At 38.4% G+C, this 17497-nt stretch overlaps 1 protein-coding gene and 1 non-coding gene across 7 annotated transcripts in view; both read left to right on the top strand.

The window, feature by feature from the left end:
* FAM122B (family with sequence similarity 122B) overlaps positions 1-11045 on the top strand; it is a 23187-nt gene extending 12142 nt beyond the window's left edge. For 4 of the 6 annotated variants that reach the window (XM_023517376.1, XM_023517375.1, XM_012809639.2 and 1 more), the window contains 2 exons: positions 1192-1288; positions 8369-8949. In XM_023517376.1, the coding sequence (XP_023373144.1) occupies positions 1192-1288; positions 8369-8510 (239 nt within the window). In that variant the 3' untranslated portion in view covers positions 8511-8949. Of the gene's footprint in view, positions 1-1191; positions 1289-8368; positions 8950-9298 lie in introns of those variants that run through there. The other 2 variants (XM_023517378.1, XM_023517377.1) reach the window with 1 other exon arrangement.
* Positions 812-949, top strand: LOC111727511. Its single transcript, XR_002775059.1, has one exon. It is a non-coding gene; the product is annotated as a small nucleolar RNA U109 (small nucleolar RNA).
* Positions 11046-17497: the final 6452 nt, after the last annotated feature.

Here is a 17497-nt window from a genome sequence, read left to right as displayed (position 1 = left end):
GCCTCCCAAGTAGCTGGGACCACAGGCGCCCGCCACAACGCCCGGCTATCTTTTGGTTGCAGCCGTCATTGTTGTTTTGGCGGGTCCTGGCTGGGGATTCGAACCCGCCACCTTAGGTGTATGTGGCTGGCGCCTTAGCCGGTTGAGCTACAGGCGCCGAGCCTGCAAAGATTTTCTATTACCAGTTCTGAGAAAATCTATACGATTGAGGTGGTCAGTATAACACCAATTTTGTGAATTGAATAATAATTGCTTTCAATTAGAGTTGTGCTTTCAAACATATTTTTAACCTTCATTTTCACCAAATAGTGTAAAATAACTTTTTACTTATACGCTATTTATCACACTATACATTTTTTTTGAGGCAAAGTCTCACTCTGTTGCTCCAGGCTAGCGTGCCATGGCCTCAGCCTAGTTCACAGCAACCTCAAACTCTTGGGTTCAGGAGATCCTCCTGCCTCCGCCTCCCAAGTAGCTGGGCCTACAGGTACCTGCCACAATGCCTGGTTACTTTTTCTATTTTTAGGAGACACAGGGTCTTGCTCTTGCTCAGATTGGTCTTGAACTCTGGAGTTCAAGCAATCCACCCACCTTGGCCTCCCAGAGTGCTAGTGTTGCAGATGTGAGCCACCACGCCTGGCCAGCCTACACATTTTTTAATCCATTTAACATCATCTTAGGAAATGGTCAGATATTAAAATGCATACAAAATCAATAGTTTTTGCCAACTATCTAGTATGAAATAGTATTCGCTATGAGATTCAGCTATTGGGGAATACTTCATTTTTACTCTGGTAAGTCCTCCTTCATTTTGCCTGATGCAGTCAGTGTTTTCTATTAAAGAACATGAATATATCTACAGCATGCTACATATAATGAATAAGAAGTAGTTTTTAGTGCTGCCGACTTTTTGGTTGCATTTATGTGGAAGCATATTTCTTCTATGTTAAAGCACGTGGGAAAATAGCCTTTAAGTAACAGCTTGAACTGGGCATTGTGGCGGGTGCCTGTAGTCCCAGCTACTTGGCACTCTATGGAGCGTGACAAAGTGAGACTCTGTCTCAAAAAAAAAAAAAAAAAGTAATGGCTTAAAGAAGTATTCAAATTTGGTAAACAAAGGTCACCCCATTTTAGTACCAAGCCTGTATTTGTAAAACTGTTTTGCAATAGCATCATCTCTTTCTGTTTTAGGTGAAATGGAGACAGAAAGCCAGCCCAAGCGACTCTTCCAAGGCACCTCCAATGTGCTGTCTGCGGAGGCTGCAGAGTTATCTGATCTCAGTTCATGGTAAAAAATGAAACAAAATCAAAAGGATGTTAGGGTATAATCCATTTAAAAGGAGCTACATCAGTAGTATTTGGGATAATTTAAAATCTTTTCAACTGTTTATCCATGTTTCCATAGAAGGGAAATCTCCAAGGTATAGATAATATGAAAAGACCGATTATCTGAGAGTCCTGAGTATCTTTTTGGCACCTTCACGTTCATTCCTAGCTCCTATTAGGTCACCCTCTCTGGATTGGTGCTAATGGTGTGGTAAAGTGTCAACAGCTGGATGGTGTGAGAGTCTCTGGGTTGCTGTGGGTAATGTGCACTGATTGTAGCTGCCCTGCATGTGTTTTGTATTAAATCGTTTAGACTTAGCAGAGGACACCAGCATTCTCTTGAGTGTGATATGCCCTGAATAGCATTATCTGTTATAAAATCTTTTTAAAGTTTTTTGTGTATTCCATCACAGTGATAACTAAGGTTTCATTTTTACAGTGATCCTTCCTGATTCTTATGTCTAGTGACACAAATGTATTTTTGTTTTTTTAGTCTTACTCATCCTAGTTTAGATCTCTTAACTTAAGGACCTTCAATGTTTTTGTGGGGAAGTTAATTTCCTTTCCTCTATCTAAAGTTGAGCACTTGGAGGCTGGCATACATATTGGAAGGAAGGGAAAGGGATAGTAGCAGTGCCCAGGTAATATTTTAAAAGATTTCAGTATGTTCTAATCAACTCATTACTGAGTACCCATCTATTAAATCATGTAACGTTTTTCAGAATTTGGGGATCCTTTTGAGTCCCTGCATTTTACGGCTGGGCATCTTTTTTAAAACCCCATGAGGACACTTTACAAATAGCAGGATCACCAGGCCCAGTGATGCACACCTATAGTCCCAGCTGCTTGGGAGGCTGAAGTGGGAGCATCACTTGAGACCAGCAGTTGGAGGCTGCAGTGCAAGTGAATAGCCATTGCACTCCAGCAGGGGCAACATGGTGAGACCCCATCTCAAAAAAACAAAAGCAGCAGGATCATATCCTCTAAATGAAAGATATGAAGAAGCCTATAAGCCACATACAAGGTGGAGGGATTAATTGATGGTTCCTTCTTTCCAAATCACTTATTCATTGTTTTGTGTGAGATAACTTGTAGTTGTAGTCACAGATTATTCTAGTTTATTAGACTTGATCAGCACTTTTATAGCCTTAGAATAGATGTCTTTTAGATTGTTCTGGCTATTTTCAGCTCCACAGTCTCTTTTTTCTCTCATCTCTATCTGTCCTTGGCACTTTAGCACTCCAGTTTTGAGTCAGAGTGCCTTTCCGGGTATGTATATGATTGCAAAGAGAAAACTTCTGAAGCTTTTCAAGAGGACTAGTGGATGAAACACTCTACTTAGTGGAAATTGCATATCACTTTTTTTATGGTAAAGTGTGTTTTAACATAGGCATACAAGGTTGGACAATTAAGTTTGCAAACTCATCCTAAAAAAAGTGCTATGTACCTCATTGCTGAATATCACTAGAGTCTCCTTCGAGGTACTCCCCTTAGAAGCTATGCACTGATGCCAGTGCCTAGTCCACCCTTCAAAGCAATTTTGGAACTATTTTTCAGGAATGTTCATCAGAGCTGTCATGGTACGACACACAAAAGCATACAACAACAATAATGAAGACTTTATTTGAAGCTACTCAGTGTACTAACAAGCCAACATAGGGCTCACATAATCTGAAGAAGACATCTGCTACTCAAAAGTCAAAGATAGTTTAGTACTGAGATGTTCAAATAATGTTTTTAGTCAATAGCATTTGTACTTCTGAGGTTATTAAAGCTTAAAATTGCGCTAAGACTTTGGGGTACCCTATGTACTAGTGATGCTGACATTTTTGTCTATAGGTAAGAGATTTTAAATATAAGCTATTCCTTTTATGTAAAAATTGGATGCTGCTTTTGCAGAATCTTTTCTTCTATGTCTTTTTTTTTTTTTTTTTTTGGTGGAGGGAGACAGTGTCTCTCTTGCCTAGGCTAGAGTGTAGTGGTGTCATCATAGCTCTCTGCAACCTCAAACTCCTGGGTTCAAGTAATCCTCCTGCCTCAGCCTCCCCAATATCTGGGACTATAGGCTTGTGCCACCATGCCAGCTAATTTTTTTCTATTTTTTTTTTGTAGAGATAGGGTCTCAAACTCCTAGGCATAAGTGAGCCTCTTGTCGTGGCCTCCCAAAGTGCTACGGTTACAGGTGTAAGCCACCACACTCAGTCTTCTATTTCTATACTGTAGTTTCATTATCAGAATGACATATCCATATTCTAAGAAATGGGGACAGGGATAGGAACCAGCTGCATTCTGGATGGCAATCTATTTGATAACTAAAGAAACAATTTCTTTGCTACGTTTTAGAGAGTAGAGAAAGGATCAGATCGTTAGTAGACATTATTTCATCATTTAAATCTTTATAGTTTGTTTCCTACCCCACCCCACAAAGAAAAAGAAAATACGAGTTTTATAACCCTTTAATTAAAGTTTATATTTAGATAATAGCCTTTTAAATTCGACATCTTTGAAGTATAATTGAAATTTGAAATGTTACTACTGACCCATTTGGAGTTTATGTCCAGTTAGGCATACTTTTTCTTTCTTTTTTTTTTTAACTAAATGAATATTCTGACATCTTTGCCAACCAAATCTGGGGAAGATCATCACCCACAAGGCAGAAAAATAGGACATTTCTTTCTTTTTTTTTTGGAGACGGAGCCTCAAGCTATCCCCCTGGGTAGAGTGCTATGGCATCATAGCTCATAGCAACCTCCAACTCCTGGGCTCAAGCGAGTCTCCTGCCTCAGCTTCCCAAGTAGCTGGGACCACAGGTGCCCACCACAACACCCGGCTATTTTTTGGTTGCAGCCTTCATTGTTGTTTTGGTGGGCCTGGGCTGGATTCGAACCTGCCACCTTAGGTGTATGTGGCTGGCACCTTAGCCACTTGAGCCACAGGCGCCAAGCCGAAAATAGGACATTTCTGCATTTAGTCCTTATTAACACCAAGAGTTGGCATGTAACTCACAAGTACACCTTTGCATGGTGCTTTGTTTGTTTCTGCATGTCGGGAACTCTTAACTCTGCTGCTTATTCTGCTGGCAATATAACTGCATGCATCTGCCGTGTGCTATGTAAAGTAAAGGCGTCTTCACTGGCTGTTCAGTGAAGATTAAGTGATAGTCCATTTCTTCTACATAAAAGGAAAAACTCTCCATGAATTTTCTTACACAGTGCATCAGTGTTAGTGTGATGGGGTCTGTTTTCACACCCCGTCATTAGATTTATCTTAGGGATTCAAACATTATTTTAATGTATGTGTTGTAGCAAAATTTCATTGTGAATATGTGACAGGTCTAAAAACTAAGTTTAAGTAGAAAGCAACAGACTCGTTTGTTCTGAAGAGAAGCCAGAGCATTAAAAAACAAGTTTTAATCTTGATTCATTTCATAAATAACCGGAGTGTGTATATATACCTTAGAGATGTTTATACGAGCAGCTTAGACATCTGCTGATACTTTAAAACTCCTATCTGCAACATGACTGTGGAAATGACCACATTTAAATAGGTGGTCTCAAAACAAAAAGATAAAAAATAAATAAAAAAGAAGAAGAAGAAACACAAAAATAATAAGACCAAAAAGAGAAATAAAAGAAATGAGAAGCAAAAAAGTAATTAAAAAGAAAGGAAAATAAATAAATACATGGTCTTACAAACTTAAAAGATAATTAAGTAAGATAATAAGGCAAGATAGTAGAGACCAGAGAACATACCATATGTATCAGTTTAGTCCACGAACGGGGGTGTGGGAATATCCGGTAGTCAGTTATACTAAAATCTAAGTATGTACCTATACTTGAAAGGGCTGCAGCTAATTTCTGGCACATTTACATGCCTACCATTAATCTGATAGAACCCAGCTTATTGGCCAGACAAAGCACAAAGTGGGTCAGCAGGTGATGCCATGACATCCCTGTTTTGTTGTTACTTTATCATTGGAATATTTTAATGATTCGCTTATATTTTCACCCTTAGTTTTTCTGGATAGAGGGTGCTACTTTAAGTCATAAGTACTTTTGGTTGCATGGTTCAAATATTGCTTCAATATGTATATTCAGTGGCTGGAGTAAATTCGCTCAGTTTTGATTCAGGTACTTAAGTGTTTAATTTGAATTGCCTCTGTCTTTTGATTTTTTACTGGTGTCTGGCTTTCAGCCATCAGTATAAGTAAGGCTCATTAGCACCTCCCTCAGAGCTTTAAGCGAGGAAAGGAAGAAGAAAGAAACCCAAATTGGACTGGGCTTTGTTGCTTTTAGAAGCTCTAGTAGAAGATTTAATATAGGACACTGTGAAAATTACTTTTGTACAGTGATCTCTCTGTGGATTAAAAAATCACCTAAGTCTTGATTAATATGGATATAATAACAATGAGTGATTTGTGACCTGTAGTCTCTATTTCCATGACCACATGTAGTCATGCCAGGTTAATTTGAACAGAAACTAGATTTTAGTTTAGTGAAAGTGTATGGTTAAAGGTTTACCAAGTTCTGACTCTAAATTGCAGTGGAAATTAGATGTGAGTATGCTATTTTTCTGTTATGAACAAAATTGTATACGTTTTTATTTTATAAATAGAGAAGACATTCTGAAATGAAATATTTATTTTTTTCTCATTTTCTTGGTAACTTTTCCTTTAGCTTATTTCTCTAAAGGTTCTCTAAACACGTTAGAAGAGCAGTTTTCACGGCACGAGTCATGTTTTGTGCATTCGAATGAATACAGGATTCACCCCCTACAAGCAGGTCTTTTTACAAATGGAATCTTTTAACCGAGGGCTCAGCATAAGTCTGGTGGTTGGAATAAGGAATTTTTTATTTCGATTCAGATTATCTGCTTGGTAGCCAAATTTTAATCTAAGCCTGTTTCTTCCTGCCAAGTAACATAGAGCATGTCCTTCAGCTGCCTGGCCAATATGTGCTTTAGGAAAGTAAATTCATTTTAATATTAGTCTAGGCAAAAAGCTACAGGAGGAAAAATCACATATGTTCCAAAGGCAAATAGAAAGGTCTTTTGATTTTCCAATGTCTTGGATTATCTGTGCAACTTTCTTTCAGTAGTTTGAATAATTCATATTTTAGACCCATTTTGCCTTTTGGTTGAAAAAATATCAGAGCCAGCTAAATTTTCCGAACTTGTAACTTAAAAGTAGAATTATTAATGATGCATTTGACAGCAGTGAGCATAGAGTAGGAGTAGTGTGGAATATACTGTTTCCATTTTTATTTTTACTTTTCCAAAGCCTATTTGTAGTCTGTCTCCACCTAAATACAATCCACAGGCGATAGAACAAGATGCCGTTTTGAAGAAAAAGAGAAGAGTAGAGAAGCAGAGTTGGGGGGATGGGACATATTTCACTGAGGGTGGTATAGGGCCCCGAAACTTCCACATGCACCATAAGTTACTTCATGATGGTAATATGTTAACTTGTAAATTCATAAAAATGATAATATTAAAGATTCATGACATTTCAGCTTGAAACACCTTAGACCAGAATGGCCTTTTGCAAAGGAGCTAGTGACCAAACTTAATCTAGAATCCATGTTTTCTGATTCATAACTGTTTCTCCAATCCTATGCTATTTTTCCTTTTCATAAATAAGAAATATATCTGTGTAAATTCTAAAACTGCCGACCTCTTCAGCTTTTCCCTTGCTGTATTCTCTTTACTCTTTGTATCACAGCCACATCAGACACTAGTCTGTTTTTGGTTCCTAGAACTACCATTGCTTCCTCCCAAACTTGACCTACTTGGTGCCTACTCATCCTTCAGGTTAGAGCACAGATACCACTCTGGGGAGCCTTTCCCTCTTATGCCAGATTATATCAGGTTACCCATGTTAAATACTCTCGTAGCCCCCTGTAGCTTTCCTTTATTATGGCAAATTATAATTAGATATTTATTAGCATCATTATTTAAATGCATGTTTTCATGATACTGTAGTGAGGGCAGGGACCATGTCTAGGTTAAACACCATTATATTTCTAATATCTAGCCTACTTCCCACACTTAGCAGGCACTCAGTAAGTATTAGAATAAGTGAAGGAGTGAATTCAGGGGAAATATAGAGTTTATATTTTGGATTGATGGAAAATCAAAGCCAGGAAGACAGCTTGATGCCAAATTGCGAAGGTTCTCAGTTCCATGCTGAAGTATGAAGCCAGATTTATGAGGCAGGCCAGATTGATTGTTGGGAGCAGTGAGCACCTGGGCTGGATGGGGACTGTTTCCCTGGGCTGGGTATAGAGGTTCTTGATGCCCAGAGGAGGAGTTTTAGTGGAGGGATGAGGGCAGGAGCCAGTTGTCAGGGTTTAGAGGCCATGGACTTAGAGGATATTGAGACTATGGATTTAGATTATTCATTTTAGAAGTTTACCTGGAGAATAACTGAAAGGAACAAAGAAAAGGCGTCTTAGAGATAGCAGGAAAACCTTTGGGTTTTGAAAGCAAAAGGAAAGGAAACAGTGTAAGGAATTTATAAACTGAGGAGAATATAAAAGGCATATAATTGGAGGGGGAAATCATTAAAAAATGTGTTGGAATTGAAGATCCTTTGGGAGTGGGGAAGTGGTTGACTTTAGGACGGTTGAAAGACTGTTTTAGAGTAGAGGAACTATCGAGTAGTTAATATTTCAGACAGTCCAAGGATAGTTACATCAATGAGTAATCATTCTTCTTACTCTAAGCCTGGTGGGAAGGTAAGAAGAGAAATAGGAAGGTAGAAATGTCTTGAGCTGGAAGGAGGAAAGTTCCTCATGGAAACTGGTTCCTCCAGGGGGGGCACTCAAATGATCCAAGACCATGAGAATCTTACTTTGGATTTCTGTAACTTTATGATTTGGCAGGTATCTGAATAGTATATTACATAGTTCATTGCTGTTGCTTTTGTGCTTTTTATTATTTACAAGTGCTGTACTGATTTGTGAGTTCTTGAAACTATGTCGTTGCATGTTATGTTTACCCTTATAGATGCATTTGCTTATAATTCTTTTTGCTTTGTCCTCAGTTCAGATATTTTGGATGGCAGTAGTAGCAGCAGCTTGTCCTCAGACTCACTGGCTAAAGGCAGCGCTCCCGCAGAGTCTCCAGGAGCATGCTCCAATCCATGCTCTCCGCTCATCTTGATGGATGATCTCTCACCCAATTGATTAGTCATTTCTGATTCAGCGTTTAAACTGCTGTTCCTACATAAAATGTTTAGTGAGGCACGCAGAGAACTTTGATCCATAATGAGGATTAAAGTTTGGCAGATTTCAGCTATCCCGATGCTGTTAACTTTTTTTGGCATCTCTCTTTCTCTAAAGTTCAATTTTGCAATTGTAGTTAGACCTTATTAACTTCTATTTTTGGTAATCTGATTTTGAATTTAGTGGCTAAATCTCAAATACTTATTTTTGATTGCTTAGAGGATTTTTTTTTATTAGTGCCTCAAAGAGCACCTATTTTAAGCCTATGCATTCAAAGAAGGCCCTGATATATATTCTCTATCCTGGTTCTTTCCTCCAGCAGTCATATGACAGAATTGATCAGAAATTCTCTTGCTTGAGAGATTTGTTTTTGTTGTTCTCAGTTGACTACATAGTTTCAAATCTCGTTATCTCATAGTTATATACAAATTGCTTTGGGTTATATTAAATTTTTATTTTTCTGCATCAGCTTCAAGTACATTGTTTCATTTCCCTTTCCTGTTTGAGCTGCTCATGCCATTTCTCACAGAGGGGAAGAAACACAGTTGCTTTCCTTACTACCCTTTTTGCTTCTTTGCTGTTGGAATGTGTGAAGTGAGGATTGATTTTGTGCTAAGAATGTAAATGGATTTACAGGATGCCCAGATTAGTCACCACAGGTTCTTATGACTTTGCTAGCATAGTTGATATTCCCCCCCAAAAAAACCTGTTGCCTTAAGGAATATATAAAATATTATTGATATTTCTAGGTGGTGTTATCAAGGAGAAGAAATTCCTGCCTTGACCAGATGTGTGGAGCATCTACAAATGAATGAATAATGTTGTTAACATACAAACCACTGTGTACTAAAGCGTCCATGGAGCTGTCAGTATCTCGGGTGGTATTATGAGGCCTCAGGTGCCTTGGGGTACATTGTCGTGCTGTGAGGGATGTTTATCATAAGGTAGGGTGACAGAGGGGCCTTTAATGTGTGTCATTGCCACATACCATTTTGGTTGCTGCCTTTTTTTGATTCCATTTTGTCATTGCATTTGTTTGTTCTGTCGTGTGGTAATTGGTGTTTTGGTTATTGCATTGCCACCAGAATCAGAATCCAGTTCTTGTTCATACTGCCTTATAGTAAAGAGCAGTTTAATATGTATGAGGATGCTTTTAGGAGCTGAAAAAGTCAATGTTATAGTGCATTCTGCTTTTAAGAAGTTGTGTGAGCTATGAGCAGTGTATGTGCTAGTAAGTGTGAGCACTGTAAGGTATTTAGTTTTGCAAAGAGAAAACTCCTGACTGAGCTAGTTTAGAAATCTGAGTGTAGTCCATTGTTGTGTTCTTTATAATTTATAACTGTATGAAATGTCTGTCGTGAGATATTTCTCTTAATGTTCAGATGTAGCAGTTGGATTGCCTGTATTTAATGTGCAAATTTGCCTGCTAAGATCATAATATTCCATTCTCGAATGTAAGAAATGAAAACTGCATTTGTGTCTTTTGAAGGCAAAAATCCTTGGATTTTAAAGGAAGATGATGTGTTTTGAAGGTACTCACAGACTAGTAATAGTATATGGCTTGAAGGGAAACCTATTCTCTTATAATGACTAACAAGGGAGCATCACTTAGCTTGCAGTAGTGCTGTTATCACATCAGATGTGTTCTTTATTTTAAAATGTAATCATAAACAGCCATTAATGGCTTTATTTCTTGTATTGCTCTTAACTGTGCAAATCCCATTATCCTTCAAACCTAACATAAATGTATCTATTATGAAGCTTGTCCCCATGTTGGCCATTATAAAGAAAATTTCTCTGATGGTATTTAGTGTCTCTACTGTGCTTATAAAGATCCTTGTTGAAATATTGCCGCCTCTATAATGATAATAGATGGTTTTGTCTTACAGGAGATTTATCCACCTTTCCTCTACTGTCTACTTTGCCTTAAAGGGACACTTTTGGCCATCATTTCTAGGCTATGATTTAGAACTGTTCAGAAAGAACTTTGAGATATGATATTTAAATTTGTTTTTGAAATTCAGTAGAGGGGTAGAACTGGAGCAGGAAATTGAAATTGTTCTGATGGTATGAGAACTAAGAGGTAAAATGATTCACTTTACTCTTTCAATCAAGGTTTGCGTTTAGTTTTTAGTGTTCATATGGACTAGAAAGTTAAGTTTGCGCAGGGATTGTTTTTCAATAAGTAAAAGATACACTAACTCGTAGATTACCTTTGTTGATGGTACCGCTTTATTTTTATATAGAGACTAATATTTGAAAAGAGATCATTGCTATACACTAAAATTCTCTCTTCCTATTCTAATATTATATCCTTTATTTCAGGCTTCTATTTGCAAACAAGTATAAGAGATGATACAATAAGCAAATCCTGTAGATACAACTGTTTTTGCTTGATCAACTTATATAATCACTATATTTCATGATAACTGCTTTTGGAATAATAGAAAGTTTTGTGAAATGCCAGCCTTATGTAGAATGCAAATTTAATAAAGTGTGTACATGCATAAAATTTATACGTGTTTTAAAAGTCTATTTTTTTATTCTTACTGATAATTATTTTCTGCTTCCATATCCCAGTAGTTCATTCTCTGTGTCTAATTACAGGTCAAGTTTCGAAAGAAAGGCTGTCAGCAACATATAAGAACCAATAGCTATATTAAAGTTTGGGCTATTTCCCAAAACAAAGAGAAACCTCTCCATATAACCTGTCAAATTTTCAAGAGTATTTTGTACAGTTTCACAATGTAGAAGTTTCCTTTTCACCAATCCAGCACTTGAATGTTAAAAAAAAAAAAAAAAGTTCTTGCCAGGGTCACACATCTTGCTTGCTTGTTTTTAGTTTATCTTGTTATATTTTTACATATTTATAAGCCTCTATAAAGTATTTTGAGAACAAGATGGGGGGTGGGTAAACAAGCAAAAATCCTTTTATATGTAACTTAGGTTATCGATTTTATTTTCCATTAAAAATAATATGAATTACTTCAACTTCACACTTTGAAATAATTTCAAACCTAGGAAAGCATTGCAATAGCCCAAAGAACACTTATATAGCCTTCACCCAGGTTCCCCAGTTGTTAACATTTAACCACATTTGCTTTGACTTTTTTTTTCTCTCTCTCTCTCTTTCTCACACACGTATACATTTTTTCTGAACCATCTGAGAATGAGTTGCAGATATGGTACCCCATTGCCCTTACCTGGTTCAGTATAAAGTTCCTAAGGAAGTTCTACATAACCGCATTATGATGATCAAAATCAGGAAATTAACTTTGATACAAAACTGCCAACTCATCTACAGCCTATGGTGCTAATAATGCTATGGCAGCAAAAAAAAAAAACAAAAAAAAACACATTTTTTTTCTTCTGGTCCAGGAGTCAATCCAGGCATTATGTGTTTTAAGTCTCTCTCAATCTGAAAGTCCCCCAGTCTTTTTTTTTTTTTTTGAGACAGGGTCTCACTATGTCACCCTCAGCAGAGTGCTGTGGTGTCATAGCTCACAGCAACCTCAAACGCTTGCCTCAGCCTCCCAAGTAGCTGGGACTACAGGCACCTGCCACAATGCCCAACAACTATTTTGTTGTTGTTATAGTTGTCATTGTTTAGCAGGCCCAGGATGGGTTCGAACCCACCAGCCTCAGTGTGTGTGGCCGGTGCCCTAACCACTGAGAAATAAGTGCCGAGCCAGGAAGTCCCTCAGTCCTTTGGTAACCCTCATAACTTTGATAAGTACTAGTCAGTGATTTTGAAAGATGTCTCTCAATATGGGTTTGGACTGTTGTTTCCTTGGGATTAAATTCAGGTTATGCATTTGGACACAACCTACAGAAGTGATGCTGCGTTCTCCGTGTATCATTTTAGGAGGCATATGGAGTCCCTTTGTCCTGTTATTAGTGATGGTAACCTTGATCCCTTGGTTAAGGTGCTATCTACCATGTTTCTCCACTGTATGTTAGTCTATCTGTCGTTGAAATTAAAGCATTTTATGTGGAGATACTTTGAGACTATATAAATACTCTGTCTTCTCATCAGACTTTCATCTACTTAGTATTCATTGATCTTTCTAGCCTGATGGTATTAGGATATCACCTAATGGTGCCTAATCCCATCATTTACTTAACATTCATTCGTTAGTATTCTGCTATAAAGAACTTTCTTTTCTCCATTTATTTGCATCAGTGTGGACTCACAGACTCCTGGTTTGGTCAATGAGTTTTAATCCACCACCAGAAGTGTTTTGATATTCAGGTTATCTCAGATTCGGGCAGTGAGAGCTCCTCCAAGCTTACGCCTATGTCTGTTTGATAAATCCCTATCATTTGGGGGCAGTGTTTTTGCTTTCTGGCACAAGATATCCCAGATTTGTAGTTTCCTTACCCCAGCCCCTGTGATCAGCCATTTCTCTAAGGCAGTGTTGTTTTTCAACCTTGTTTATCTCATGGCACACATGAACCTATAAACTTCTGCGGCCCACTTAAACTATGTTGAGCAATAAAACAGTGAAAAGGAATATACTTACTATGCTTTGAGCTTCTGTTGAAAATAATTTAATTAATGATCTTTAAAAATTATCGAGGCACACCTAAGCTCTTCTCATAGCACACTAGTGTGCTGAGTCATATCAGTTGAAAAATCACTGCTCTAAGGTGCCCTGAATCTTTTTAATAGAGAACAGTATTTTAAAACTAAGGAATGGGCACTAGGTATGATCATTGCTACCGGGGTATTATTGTTTAAAGGCCTTCTCAGAGCACAGAGAAAACACATATGTGTGTATGTGTATACCATGTAAATGTGTATATGTCCACATATACACACATACTCACTTATCTATTAAAATCATGAGTTCAGACTATACTTCTGATTCCAGTTCAACACCACAGAGTTCACTACGGTGTCTACACTATCCATATTTGTAACTATTTTCTCTCATCCTTTTACTAACCAGGCCTAACCCTACTTTGTAACTCCATTCTCTTAGAAACCTGGCTCCCTTTATCTCTGTATAATTACTCCTTTCTCCTGTGTATAACCAATCTCCTGCCCTGCCAGCTGCCACCCTAGCTCCCCGCTCAGCCCTAGCTTTTTTCTTGGCTCCAACCCTGATGCCCCACCAGCCCTGGCTGCCTACACAGAAGGAAGGGAAGAGGGTCTAAGTACTTGTGTTTTAAATACCCTGGTTCACATGCTTTTCTGTGTTTAACTGTTCATAGCTCAGGAATTTTTAAAAATAGAATCACACTCTGTCACCCAGGCTGGAGTGCAGTAGCATCATCATAGTTCACTGCAACCTCAAAATCCTGGGCTCAAGCAATCCTCCTGCCTCAGCCTTTCAAGTAGCTGTGATTACAGACATACAAAACAGTGCCCAGCTAATTTTTCTATTTTTTGTACAGATTGCGGGGGGGGGTCCTCGCTCTTGTGCAGGCTGGTCTTGAACTCCTGACCTCAAGCAATCCTCCTGCCTTGGCCTCCCAGAGTGCTAGGATTACAGACATGAGACACCATTCCCAGCCCCAGGAATTTCTTATATTCCTTAATTTAACAAGTATTTATTGAGCCCTGTGCTGGGAACTGTAAATGCAGATTAAATTCAAGACTTAAAAGAAACCAGCAGAGTGCAATAAACAGAAGTTCACCAACCATTGGAAACACTGATTGGAATGTGCTGGGGAGCACAAAGGGAGGGCACCCAACATAGCCTGGGCTGTGGTTCTAGAGTGTGTCCTAGAAGAGGTACCACTGAAGCTGAATCTTGAAGAACAAACCTGGGATGGAGGTAGGGATCAAGTAGAGGGAAAAGGATACAGGCAAGAGGAGACCAAGGCACCATTATGAAAATACTAATAATTTGCTAATATAGGAAATGAGACTGGAGAGGAAAATAGAGACCTCATCTGGTCTTTTGGGATCTGGGAGTCTTTAGCTTATGTAGGTGAAAGCAATGGGTACAGACAAAAACAGATCATCTGAGGAAGCAGTTTAGGGACAAAATCCTTAAAAGCATCAACATTTAAGAGGCAGGCTGAAAAAGAGATGGTGTAGATTTCTGAGGTGGCCCAGAAAAAGCAGCTAATAATATCAGCAATGTTAAGGAGGGAGCACTCTACAGGGTCAATTAAAATGACTGAAAAATCTCAAAATTTCCCATTGGGCCTGGAAGTGAGGAGGTCCCTAGAGACTTGTGTTAGTGCACTTTCAGGGAAGTGGGAGAGGCAAAAGATTAATTGCAGTGGCTTGAAAAAAGGGGAGATTAGGAAATGGAGGCAAGGAATATAGACCATAGGCAATGTCCAACATTTTCCAATTTCCTCCTTCATTTTCTTTCCCAGTCTTTACTCACACAGCCACATCTTTCCAGTTTGCTCCTTCTGTGTCCTGAGCGGCTAGCACCCTATCTGAAATGCAGTAGTCCATACAATTTTATGGAACAATTAACCCCACATTCTGAGCTGAAAGAAAGTCGTTTTAACCTCTAGGGGGGAGCTAAAAGGAAGTCATTCTAACTTCTAGGAGCTAAAAGAAAATCACTCCTACCTCTAGGGGGCGCTGAAAGAGTCATTTTAACCTCTAGGGGGTGCTGAAAATCATGAAAATCTATGGGGAGGGGGCTAAAAAAAAATCAGAGGGCAGTGTTAACCCGTAGGAGGAGCTGAAGAAAATCTCTGAGGGGGAAATGTCAACCACACACTCTCATCTCTGGAAGGAGCATCAAGCTTCTTGTATTTCCAGATGTTTCTGAGCAAAATTTGCTTGAGGACTCTTCGTGAAGGAGTACCATCCCTTGGTAATCTTTATCAATCTACCTAATATGTACCTTCTATTTGCGGCATGTGATGCTGATGTTGGGTTTATGCCATTGATAAGAAGTTTTCTGTTGAAATAACCATGGCAAATAATATTTTTAAATGCATATAGTTTAAAAATAAACAAAGAAAAAGTGAAGCAATTGAAAGAAATTTCTTAATAGCATAGCATGAGTGAAAGATAGCTAGATATGGCCTTAAAGTAGACATAAAAACTTTGATCCATGAAAGTATTGGGTCATGGTGCTCTGTGGGTCTGCCAGCAGGAAGATATTTAAAGCTGTTGAATCTGTGTGGGATGCTCTTTTGGGGTTCTTCTTTGGATTCTCTCTTTGGGGGAGGCTGCACTTTCTTGTCTTGTGAAGCATGGTGAGAGAGATGCGGTATCTCTCTTTTGGCTTCTAAGAAGACGCCCTCTTTCCTCTCATCTGGAAGGTCAAAGAGAACTTAGAGCTGAGGGAAAAGGGATTTAAAGAGCACTTCAGGCCTGGTTTGTTACTTATCACTTCTCACTAGAGGAATGGTTAGAACTCCAGAGCAAAGGTCAGAATGTAGCAGCCCTCAGAGAAAGAAGCTTCTAGTCTGGGTCACTGAAGCCTGCCTACTCTGGGCAGAAAGAATTTTTAGTCTAATTCCTGTGCTGACTACACTGAAGTCTTAGGAGAAAGCCCTAGCTAGTGAAGTGTTTCTTTGTGTGAATCTGTCTTCCAGGCATCCATTGCCCTCTGGGACCTATGAGATGGGGAGAGAAAGGGAGATTGTAAGTGTTGTAGGTGTTGGGGCAGGAATTCTAGACTTTGTAATTCTGACGGTGTATATTTCCCCCTCAGAGACAAAAGTAACACTCCATAGCAGTGGTTTCAAATTATTTTCTTTTTTTATTAAGTGTTTTTCTCCGGTTTTCTCCCCTTTGGCTTTAAATATCAAGGAAAGTGTTTCTCTATTTCTTATTCATTTTTAAATCATGAAGGAAAAATGCTCATTATTAAAAGTTTAAACCTCATAGAAATATGCAAAGTAAAAACAAAAAACTGCCCCTCCAGCCTTCTCATCCATAATGTAATAGTTTGATACAGCTTGATGAATTATCACAAAGTGAATGTTCTGTGGAATGTTCTATGTGACTTAGGAGATGGTTACACGGGTTTATTTAGTTTGTGATAATTCCTAGAGCGTAAATGGCTGAAAGTGGGCATTGGATGGTGCTTGGAGAGTTCTGGAATGTTCTATGTGGACCTGGGTGATAGTTACATGGGTTGATTTAGTTTGTCATTATTCATAGAGTGAATAATAGAAAGTGGGCATTAGTCCTCTAAGAGTTCTGGGATGTTCTGTGGTGAACTAGGGGATGGTTTATGAGCTCATTTTTATTATTGTTTTCTTTTTTTCCTTTTTAGAATCTATTTTGTGTGAGATTATGGGTTTATTTTTAGCAACTGTATAGTATTCCCTTGTATGGCCATTCCATAACAATCCTCAATCAATGATCATTTAGCTCATCATAATTTATTAGTATGCTTAAGTAAATGTTCTTGTACACTTATATTTGCTTCTGTAAGTATTCAGGAAAAATTCTTAGAAGTAATAAGTTGCTGGACCAAAGGATATGTGCATTTTTTATTTTCCTTTTGAAAAGATAAGACACATTCAGTATGAAAGAACATACAGGGAAAAGTCAGTTTTCCTCCTATCTTTGACCCCCAGTTGCATCACATCCTTTCTCAGAAGCAACCAGTGTTATCAGCTTTTGGCAGGTTCTCACAGAGCTAGTCTGTGTATTGAATAGGCATTTGTATATTTTATAGGCATCGCTTAAAGCCAAACCTGCACCCCACTGGGATTGTACCAGTTTATAATCTCAGCAATAGGGTTTGAGAGTTCCCATTCCCTCCTAGAGATGATTTGAGGGTTCTGGAAAGATCGGAGTAAAAAGAAGCTTTTTAATTCATTCATTCATTCATTCATTCATTGTAAATATATTCATGTGCTTCAAAATTCAAAAGGTCTCCCTCCTACCTTCACCCCCTAGCCACCATGCCTTCTCTTCCCCAAAGCAGTTGTGTTTTCCGTTTCTTGTGCATCCTCACAGAGAAAGTTTGCAGCATTGTTAGATATAGCAAAAGATTGGGAGCAATATA

Source organism: Otolemur garnettii, unplaced genomic scaffold (genome assembly GCF_000181295.1).
Source record: "Otolemur garnettii isolate 467f Iridium unplaced genomic scaffold, OtoGar3 scaffold00109, whole genome shotgun sequence".
In the NCBI taxonomy this organism is placed as follows: domain Eukaryota; kingdom Metazoa; phylum Chordata; class Mammalia; order Primates; family Galagidae; genus Otolemur; species Otolemur garnettii.
Note: the sequence above shows the minus strand (reverse complement) of the source record. Positions and strands in the feature narration are given on the sequence as shown.